Source organism: Elephantulus edwardii, unplaced genomic scaffold (genome assembly GCF_000299155.1).
Source record: "Elephantulus edwardii isolate Elephantulus edwardi_28Jun2011 unplaced genomic scaffold, EleEdw1.0 scaffold00268, whole genome shotgun sequence".
In the NCBI taxonomy this organism is placed as follows: Eukaryota; Metazoa; Chordata; class Mammalia; order Macroscelidea; family Macroscelididae; genus Elephantulus; species Elephantulus edwardii.
Window position 1 is genome coordinate 1029196 of NW_006400018.1, and position 10478 is coordinate 1039673.

A 10478-nucleotide genomic window follows, 5' to 3' on the forward strand; every position below is an offset into this window, starting at 1 on the left:
GAGATCTTGGTGGGCCAGAAGTCTAAGCCATCTTGGCTAAATTCTTTAATCACCACGGTGTCTGCTTCAGTCACATTTAATAAAATGAAACTTACACTAATTTGTGTTAAACTCTTTAGTTTGGGGATGATTTTGAGATGTGGGGATGTTGGATTTTGGACAGGAGGAAGCCCTATCGATACTAAACTAGGATTTTGGTGACGTGTATAATTCCCACACAGTAAATACAGAAGATATTGGAGACCTGTTTCTGGGATGACATTTTTTTTACCAAGCCCAGCTGCCTGCCGTCGGAGGACTCCATCATGCACAACTTGGTCGGTGTCCCACTTGTGGACGAGCAGGCTGGGAAAGCCCTTTGGGAAACAAATGCTCATCATCTCTATTAAGGAGTTTGAGAATGCACGTGTATGGTGTATAGTTACGCAGTGTTCCAGGCCTTCCTGGGAGCACCCAGTGGATTCAAACTGCCAACCTCTCAGTTGGCAGCACAGCACATAGCCCCCCGCATCACCAGGACATCTTCGTAAACTGCAGCATCAGTTGGTCCCTTGCTAGCTAACAACCACATCAGCATCCTTACCTAGACAAGTATGGTTTTCTAAAAGTTGCCTTTTAGTCTTAGAACTGATTGTTGCCTTTTGAAAGTGACCATCAAAGTAGTTAACGTGTTCTGACCACACAAAAAAACAGCTTGAGCAGCTAGAAATAGGAAGTTAAACGTCCTTCCTACTTTATAGTTCAGAAGGGGCAGGGGCTGTTTTAACAAGTACTCTGGGGTACAGAGAGGTCCCCAAAGCTGTGAGGAATCAACTACACCCAAGGGCTCATTTCATCCGCCTGTTCCCAGGGGTGTGGTAGGACTCCCACCGTTCCCTGCTATGACTCATTGGAGGAGACCCCTGATTGTGCTGCAGGGTGTTGTGCCAGCCATCCCTGCTCACAAGGCCCTTGGATGTTTTAGCACACCTGGGGCCCAAGGACGTCTGTCTGCCTGGTGACCATGGGCTTTGGAGCCAAGTGAACACAATCCCCAAGGCTCCCCTAGAGCCCCTGCCCAGGTCCCAGGCCCAAGCTGAGCTACTCTGACAGTGACAGAAGCAAAGAACGCTGGGGAGGCAGGGCCACCAGGGAGTGCAGCGACTCTGGGACGGACCTGTTCTCCAAGTCCCAGTAGGGCTCTCTGAGGCTGGCAGGGGGGTGGCTGAGGTGATAGGGGTCCTCTGACACGTCTGGCAGGTTAAACTCCACGATCTTCCTCCTCCCACCACCCTCCTCCTGATACTCCTTGGCTGTGGCCCTCTCCGGGAGCAATTCAGAACCACTGGTCCCAAAAGTCAGAGGGTTCAAGCTGTGGCCTAAGACGGTGCTGTCCAGGTCTGTAAGGCTGCCCAGCCTGGAGGGCGCTGACATTTCCGGCGGGAAAACTATGGGGGTGTGGCTGAGAGGTGTCTCAGGTGCGCTGTGGTAGCCTGGCCTTTCGTACAGCGGGCTGGACCTGAGCTTCCAAGCCTTGCTGTCGTCCAGGTCTCCGGGGACCTGCTGGCCTCCTGGGAACATCAGACTCCCCTTGGGCTCCTTGAATGGGTGCTTAGCGAGACCCATCTTGTGAGGAACACACTCCTTCCTGTGTGCTAGCAGTCGTGTCTTGGAGTTTGTCCTGTTGGGGTGCTCGTGGGACTGTAGCCCCAGGAAGCGGCCGATGATGCCAGTGGGCCCGATCCCCTCCTCATCCTGGCCCTTGTGTGCTGGCTGAAACTTCATATCATCTTTACTCACACTGCAGAGAAGAGGGGTGAAGGCTGACTCACTTCTCCCTGCCCCCCGCCTCCCGGCTAAGGCCAAAGCCAAGGCCACTCACTATCTTCCTTAGTGTCTGGACTCTCCCTCTGAGACATCACGTATCTGAGGCTCCTTCCTGCTCACAGAGGTCATCTAAGCTCCCTCCCCTGGCACTTCCAAGCCTCCTCATTCTCACCTATGCCATCCCTTAAAACTCCTCACTCCCCGGCAAACAGAACTCCCAGGCATGGGCATCTCGGACAGGGACCAAGAGCCCCTTAGCGAGACCACAGATGTGTGGTCCTAACCAAAGAGCAGCATCCACAGGTTAGCGGGCTCCCGGGCAGCAGCCTTTGGGGGCCCACGGCCTTTATTCTGCAGGAGGAAGCTACCCGCCCCAGCATATGGCCTGGCCTCCTTGTCTGTGTCCAAATTCGCATCCTCCAAGACTCAGCTCCAAGCCTGGCTGGAGGCCCTCTCCCAGGCAGTCTAGTGACCTCTGTCCTGAGTTCTAGCCCTCTCTCAGATATCCAGCACTTTGTATTTTGGACTCAAACAGAGTTTCGGCTTCACTGTAACTGAGCTCCGGGGAGGCGAGGCCATGTCTTCGTATTATTCACTTTCCTCAGGGCCTTCTGACTGTTCTGGGACACAGGCCACGCAAAGCCCGAGACCACGTTCAGAAATGCTTCTGTCCTAAGCAAGCCCTTGTCCTTCATTGGCTCATTTTCCCAAACCCTCCTTACCGCAACTAGGAACTCTTTCCAGTGCTTTGATTGGTTCTTAAAAAGAGGAGAGAATGTGCTGGAAACCGAGAGAGATACCCTAACACACAAGAGAGAGGGCTGTATGGGGTGGCCCTACTGACCCTCCCAGGGTATGTTTGGGTGCTGTGGGTGACCCGAGAACTCCCCTATGCTGACCCAGACTCCTGTGCGACCTATTTGTCACCCCTCCCAGATCCCAGGGGAGCCCACCTCCATCTCCCATCCAAACACCCTGGCTTATCTGAAAATTAACTGCATCACTGATCATTGGCTGCCCCTGAACGAACGTCTTCCTTCTCTGGGCCTGTTTCCAGCTTTGGAAAGGGGGACCTAGACCTCAGTCTCAAGGAAGCCTTCCAGCTTTAGGTGACTTTGAGCTGCACAGGGTTAGATAGCTAAGGGTCCAGGCTGCCTGCCAGACACGTGCCACTTGCTATGTGACCTTGGGCTGTGCAACTAACATACCCTTTCTGAACCTGCACAGAATAACCTGAAAACTAGAACGAGTCCACCAGGGTTGTTAAGAGGGGGAAAGAGTTAACGGATAGAAAGAGCTGGCAATTATTAGGCACCTGGTTCATATAAGTCCTCAGGTAGAGGCCTGCAGGCAGGGGCTTTTCCACCTGTCCCAGCGACTGAGGGACACTACCCACCTGATGTCAAAGGCCGAGCCAAAGAAGGAGGGTCGTCGGGTCTGGGCAGAAGCAGCTGTGTAGGGGGGTTGCGGGTCCCGGTCGTTCCAGTACATGTCCCGTTCCAGTGGGGGCAGGTTCTGATGCATCTCATCCACAGCCAACAGGGACACCTGGCCGGTGTGGACAGAAGCGGAAGTGCAACAGGAGCAGGGGGTTGGGTGAAGACTCAGCTTACTATGGGCCTCAGTTTCTCTAGCTGTGACATGGACAGACTGATGCCTCTCTGCAGCCTCTGAAGTTGGGGTAAGGGCCTTGTGAGTGAGTGATTGGCTGAGGAAAATGGGCATTCACACCGAGGCCTCCCTGCAGGACTGGGGGTCCCCTCAGCTGCAATCTTTGAGTTGGGTCTGTGGGATGGCCTGCCTCCCTCCTTCCTCTCCCCCTCCCTGTCCCTGTACCTGAAGGCTCCGATCCACAATCCAGTTGGTCTCAAAGTCATCGTCATCCTCTCCAAACGGGTTGATGAGCTGCTCGGCGACCTTAGGGGACAGGTGAGGCTCTGGGAGTCCTAGACAGGACTCTATGAGGCACCCTCAAATCCTGGCTTCTGCCATTTCCATGCACCCCACTCAAGGCCCTTCTGCATGACCACCAACTTCAAAGTTACCATAGGACAGCACCAGACACCCCAACACTGATACCCCTACTCCACTTCTGGTGACCATGCTGCTCCCCTGGACCAGTCCCTCACTGACCCTGTCACCTCACTGAATCTCACCCAGCACAGCATCATTGTATTCACTCATTCATCTCTTCAAACATGCCTTTATTCATCCTTTTCTAACATAATAGACATGTATGCTGAAGTTGGTCTGGATTAAAGCAAGGTCAGAGCAGGCAGATTGCTCTGAGCTAATCGCTAACAGGTGACAAATCCCTGCAGAGGTGATGAGATGTGTGAAAGGCTCCGGGGACATTGTGGGGGCCTCGGGGGCCACTGGAGAATCTCCAGCAGACAGGCCACGTGATGGGTTTGATCTGTAAACACGCAGGTTAACGGAGAGCACAGGAAGGGAGCAGTGCATGCTGGGACATGGACAGGAGCGGAGGCCGGCAGAACTGCCACCCACACAGCTACCAAAATAAAGGGAGAAAAAGGGAAGACGGTGGGGCGGGGGAGGAAGGAAAAATGGAGAGGAAGCTGTTATTCATGCCTGTTAGGAAGAGAAGTGGACGTGGGGGGGGAGCACCCTGGGGCGAGGACGAGATATCTCCCAAACAGCCGCCTTGAGTCAGGCCGATGGTGCCACCTCTCCTTCCGGGGGTGGGGGTTCGTTAATCTCAGTGTTGGACTAAGTCAGAACCCCAAAGCCAGGCCTATCGCTGTGGACTCCATTCTGACTCCCGGCAACCCTGTGGGTGAAGAGAAGCACTGCCCATGAGGTTTTCCTGTCTGTAGGCTGTGAAGCTGAGCGCTGCCAGGCCTCTCTTCCGATGCACCACTGGGGAGGTTCAAACCGCCAACCTTTAGGTTGTTCTTATGTTCCACTGAGTGGGGACCGATTCATAGTTGACCCAACAGTAGGTTTTCAGAGGCTGTAAATCTCATGGGAAGAGATGGACACTCTTTCTTCCACAGAGCAGCTGGTGGATTCAAACCCCGCTCCTTTAGATTAGTAGTTCAACGCAAGCTGCTGGCATCATCCGGAGACCTGCTCTTCTAAGTTGTTAGCTGCTGTCAAGTCGATTCCTGCTCCATGGTGACGCTGTGAGTACAGAGCAGAACTGCTCCGGGACTTTGAAGGATGTGAACTTTCAGAAGCAGAGAGCCAGCCAGGTCTGTCTTCTGAGACACCTCCGGGTGGACTAAAACTGATTGTGTCATTCAGGGATTCCCTTCATTGAGTGCAGGGGCTAGATTTGTGCCAAAGAGGAATTTCTGGGTTGAGTAGGAAGCCACCGATAGCAGAGCCTGACTCTGTCCCTTGTTCCACACATTTCCATTGTTCTGATCAAATACTTGAGGAATATCCTCATAAAGGGCCCCGGATGATTCGACTGCGTGAGGTTTCTCTGCAGCTCTCACATCTGCTAAATTCAGACCTTACAGAGAGCCTGGGAATCAGGCCAAGGCCTCGAAGCAGGTCTGTCTTCTCTCTGCCAGTTTGTCGGAAGGAAGATGAATGTTGTTGTCAGGGGCCATCGAGCTGAGTAGGACTCAGAGCAACCATATAAACAACAGATCTGAACCCGCTCCTACGCCACCGTCATCATCCCGGACACACTTGAGCTCACAGCTGCAGTCACCATGTCAATCCGTCTCATTGATGGTCTTCCTCTCCTTCACCGACCCATCACCTTTCCAAGTGTGATGTCCCTCTCCAAGGAACAACCTCTCCTAGCAACATGCCCAAAGCATGAGATGAAGCTTTGTCATCTTTGCCTCCAAGGAGCCCTCTGGCTGTACTTTCTCGAAGACATTATCTGTTCTTTTGGCAGTCCACGGGATACTAAATACTCTTCTCCAACACCACAGCTCAAAGGCATCAATCCTTCTGCCATCTTTATTCACTGTCCAGCTCTCAGATTTGAAGGAAAAGACCACGGCCTGAATCAGGAGCACCTTACTCTTCAAACTGACATCATCATTCCTCAGTAATTTGGAGAAGTCTCTGACTGGAGATTTGTCCAGTGCAAACCATCTCCTGATCTCCTGACAGCTGGTACCAAGGATCCCAGGAAGATGAATAGATCAGTAACATTTAAAACCCTCCCACTGGGTGTGGTCAGTGCCCAGTACCATTCTTTTTACATTTAAGACTCTCTTTTTGGCTGTTCATTCTCCCTTTACTCCAGCCCCTGCCCATGACCTCCCAGGGTACACCCACAGCCTTGCCCAGCAGACGCACCTTCAGCCAGCCAGCATAGAAGAAGAACTGTAGAAATGTGAAGACGGGTACAAACAGGTCCAGCTCGTGGCCAGGGTAGGCTTTGGCTGGGTCCAGAAATTGCCGCCCAATCAGACAAGCCACAAAGAAGCTATAGACAGCCACTGTGACCACCTAGGAGGATGGAGAGGGGGTGGAGGCAGACACAGGCTGGCTCAGGGCCCTCTCTGGGCTGACCCCTCACCCTCAGGTGACTATGGGTCACTATTTTATCTTCTATAAAATGGGGATAGTCAGGAAACCATGGAACAGAACTCAAGCATAGAAAAGCCTAGGCTCAGGGGTCCAATAGGGACTGGTGGATCCCCTAAGTATGGCCTTTGTTGTTGCTAGATGCCGTTGAGTCAAGTATAACCATAGCAACCCTATGAACAGATCTAAACCCTCTCCTTCCCTGTGCCATCCTCACACTTCCTGACACACTGGAGCCCACTGCAGCAGTCACTGAGTCAATCCACCTGACTGAGGGTCTTCCTCTCTTTCACCAGCCCTCCACCCATCCAAGCTTTAATGGCCCTTAGTCACCCTTCAGATCAAAACAAAACTCACATCCATGGCCCAACTTTCAGCCAAATAATAGACAGGCCCATGATGCGACCAGAGAGGCATGCACACTCCCCAGAGTACCCGGAACCTCACTGTTGTCGTTTCCAAGTCACAGTGACTCGTCTATGGACTCTGGAGGTAGATCTCAACAGAAGACTGTCCAACTTCCTCTCAAGTAGCTGCTGGTGGATTAGAACCACCCACTACCCCAATCCCCCACCCCAAGAATCACTCCACTTTTGGGCTGGAAGCACAGCTCACTAAGGGCTACACCACCAGGGCCTCCCTCAAACCCATTGCCTTTGGGTCAGAATGGCTGAACCTCCCTTGAGGTTCTGAAGCTGTAAATCATATGGGGGGACCCGTTTCTGTCCAGCACTGCCGCTGGTGGACTTGAGAAGCCAAAGAGCGGCCAACTTTGGGTTAGTAGCAAACTCCCCACTCTATAAAAGAACCAGTTCTGTAAGATTAAAAGCCGCATTTGCCCTGAAAGCAAGGAGGAGTAGGATGGAAATGAAGATAAGAATGGTAGGGAGGAAGTAAGGAAAATGCAATTATATTGTAATTAATGCTATAAAACAAAATGTGTATAATTGGGGGAAAAACAAGGTGCTTTGTAAATTTTCACTTACAACCACAATTATAAAAAAACAAAACAAATCCAAACTACAAAAGAAAATGGGAATAATCACATGGGCAAGGTACACAGTTTTAATCCACCAGCTGCTTCATGGGAGAACGATGACTGATCTACTTCTGAACAATTCACTGCCTCTGAAAAGCCGCTGGGGGTCAGCTGTGAGTCTGCCTTCAGGTACACAACAACATGACCTTAATGGGCTGGACTAGACAGAAGCCTGGGCTTGGAACGACCTAGAATCATCACCTGATCAAAGGTGAGCCTCCTGGCCTCTAAGCATGTCCTCTATCCCGACAGGCCGCTTCCTAAATTGTCTAAATTCGAGTAGCAGGGCTCCCCAGCCCCGTCCTCACCTGCGTGTAGACCAAGGGGACACTAATCCAATCATAGGCATAGAGTTGTCCACAGTGAGATCGCAGAATGTTTATTTCCTGAGGGAGGAGGCACAGCGGGGCTGACCACCACCTGCTCACCCAGGCTCACTCCCAGCTCCTCCCCAGCCTGGGCTGTGTGGCCATGGGCAGCTTGATGAACCTCTGTGTCCCCCCCGGGAGGAATCAGCACCTCACAGGCTCATGCGGAAAACAGATGGGGAAGATTTTTGCGTATAAGTTGGAGGGGGCAGACAGTGGGGAAAGTTCCTGCAAGTTTTGGGAAGACCCCCCTGCAGCCCCGGGCGACAAGCCTCCTGTGTTTGATAGCCAGTTCCCCAGGCCACATCCTTCCTCCTCCTCCGCAGCCCCACTGGGTGAGGAGCTCACACTGAGCAAGCTCTGCAGCAGGATCGAGTCCCGGATGCGCCCTCCTCTCCAGGCCTTCACCGACAGGTTAGCAAACCACACCCAGGGCACCCAGAACTTGTTGTGAGGCCCCTCGAGGCTTTCCAAGAGCTTGTGTTCCGCGGCGGTCATAAAGCCTGAGGGGCAGAGTGGACAAGGCATTGGAGAGGGGAACCTGCAGAAGAGGGAGGCCAGAGCTGGGCGGCCAGGGCCCCAATAAGCCCTAAGAATCTCGCTCGTTATACTCTTTTATTTCAAGAACAAGCTCGTGGGAGGGGGCTGCCTGGAGCAGGTCAAGGCTAGGGTCACAGACCGGAAACCAGAGGCAGGAAAGGAAGGTCCCAAGGAGGCCGACTCCATGCCGCACCACTTTGCCCAGCCTCCGCCAGTGTCCCCTTAACCTCCAAAGTCCTTACACACACCTCAATCCCCTTATTCTTCAAGGGTAGCTTCCTGGCTCTCCCCTTGCCAGGCACCTGATTCTACTCCGCCCAATCCGGCTCCTAAGTCCTGCCCACCTACCCTCTAGGTCCCGCCCACAGGCCAGCCCCATCACGCACAAGGCTCCGCCCATCACGGATTCCCCGCCCATCTCTGGCAGTCCCCGCCCATCCCTCTAGGGCCCCGTCCCTCCGTAGCCCCTCCCATCGCCCCGCCCGCCACAGCCCCGCCCCGTGCTCGGCCCCGCCCACCACTCTCCCCCGTGCCGAGGGCCCCGCCCACCTGCTTTAACCAGGTGCTGGGTGCTGGGGAAGCGCTTGTAGACCGCGGCGCTGACGCTGCGCAGGATGAGCACGCTGGCCAGGTTGGCGTAGCGGATGAGTGTGCGCCGCAGCATCCGCCCGTGCTCGTCCTTGCCCTCCACCACGCTGGACACCAGGTTCATGAGGCGGTCAGGCCACGGCATGCTCTCGTACTGGTTCCACCAGCGAGTCACCACCAGCGTCACGTAGAAGCCTGGGCAAAGCGGGGCCGGGAGCGGGGCGGGGGCGAGGCTGTGGCCAGGGCCCAGCGCCCGCCACGTTTGGCGCCCAGGAAGAGGAAGGCTGCCAGAACCTCGCTTCTCCAAGCAAGGAGTTTTGCAGGGTCCCAGGCCAGCCTGCCCCAGCTCAGATATCTACCCAGCCCTCTCTCCTGCACAGGAAGCCTGCAGCAGGCCATAATGGCAGCGCTTCCCACAGAAGCAGTGCTAATGATAAGGCACCATTTCTAATGTCGAACCTCAGTGTCTCTGGTTGGAGTTTCCATGTTTACCTGAACTACAGAGGCAGACAAGCCCCTGGCTTCATCCCTACCTCCTAGCAGTCGGCCCAGGGCCTTCCCAGGGAGCGTGTGACCAGAAAGGTCAGACATTGCGAGGAGGGCAGCTGGGGCACCTTCCCCCAGACCCCCTCGGCCTAGGGGCCACCTGACTAGGCACAGAATGCCGTTCCCAGAGGCCACAGATACGAAGGGCGCCCCACTGAGGCAGGTGTTTCTGATGACACTCCCCTCCTCCCAACTTCTGCTCAGCTTGATATTGGGGGAGGAAGATCGTCCCTGAATGCCTGAATTGAGGGCGGGGTCGTGTGCACAGTTTAGAGATTGCTGGGGGAGCTGGTCACCCTCTCCACTCCTCCATGGGAAAGGGGGTGGGGGGGGAAGCTCACCCAACACGAAAGAAATGGGAATGAGTTGGATGGAGCTGTCACAGTACAAAACCAGCTTCTCAAATATCAGCTGCTGTTCACTGGAGAGAGCAAGCCTGGGGGAGGCGGAGCAGAGATGGGGGACGCTGTGAGGCAGAGGCTGTGCTGGCCAAGGCCAGGGTGGGAGGCCAGCCAGGCCCCAGGGTATGAGGGTGCTGCCTCTGCCCTCCACCCACCCCCCAGCCCCCCAGCCTCCCTTCTCTTCCACTGCCTCAGCCTCAGGGCCTGGAGCTGCCTCCTGTCTTCTCTGCCGCCATGAATTCAGCAGGGCTGCTGACTCTGACTGGCAGCGGCCACTTAGAGGAGCCTCCATGCGTTAGAGAGGAGAACTGCTCCAAGGGATTGCTTGGCAGGAAATGTCTGTGTGGAAGCAGGTTGCCAGGTCTTTCTTCTGCAGTGCATCTCAGGTTCTCTGTCTCTCATGGCCAATGAGGTGGGACTAGCTCTTAGCTGACCTTGCAGCAGGTTTTCAGAGGCTGTAAATCACATGGGAGGAGATCACACCAGAGAGGCCCTGCCTTTGGGTTAGCACTGTGTCTCCCTACAGTCTTATGCTGCCAGACCTTCCTACCTTCAGGTTCCTTAAAAACCAAACAGACGCATCTGAAAAAGAAAACCATCACCAACAACAAAAAAACCAAAACACAAACCCAACAACCCACTGCCATGGATCCATGTGTTGTTGTTGTTGTT

General features: G+C 54.3%; 2 protein-coding genes across 2 annotated transcripts in view; one reads left to right on the top strand and one right to left on the bottom strand.

Annotated features, from left to right (window-relative positions):
* FTH1 (ferritin, heavy polypeptide 1) overlaps nt 1–1024 on the top strand; it is a 3299-nt gene extending 2275 nt beyond the window's left edge. The window contains exon 5 of the mRNA XM_006899875.1: nt 965–1024. Coding sequence (XP_006899937.1) covers nt 965–1024 — 60 coding nt within the window. The remainder of the gene's footprint in view (nt 1–964) is intronic.
* Nucleotides 1025–1080: 56 nt separating this feature from the next.
* Nucleotides 1081–10478, bottom strand: part of BEST1 (bestrophin 1) — a 10569-nt gene continuing 1171 nt past the window's right edge. Inside the window, exons 2-9 of the mRNA XM_006899876.1 lie at nt 9747–9841; nt 8821–9054; nt 8080–8234; nt 7672–7749; nt 6094–6246; nt 3643–3723; nt 3203–3354; nt 1081–1780 (exon numbers count right to left, since the gene is read on the bottom strand). Coding sequence (XP_006899938.1) covers nt 1081–1780; nt 3203–3354; nt 3643–3723; nt 6094–6246; nt 7672–7749; nt 8080–8234; nt 8821–9054; nt 9747–9841 — 1648 coding nt within the window. The remainder of the gene's footprint in view (nt 1781–3202; nt 3355–3642; nt 3724–6093; nt 6247–7671; nt 7750–8079; nt 8235–8820; nt 9055–9746; nt 9842–10478) is intronic.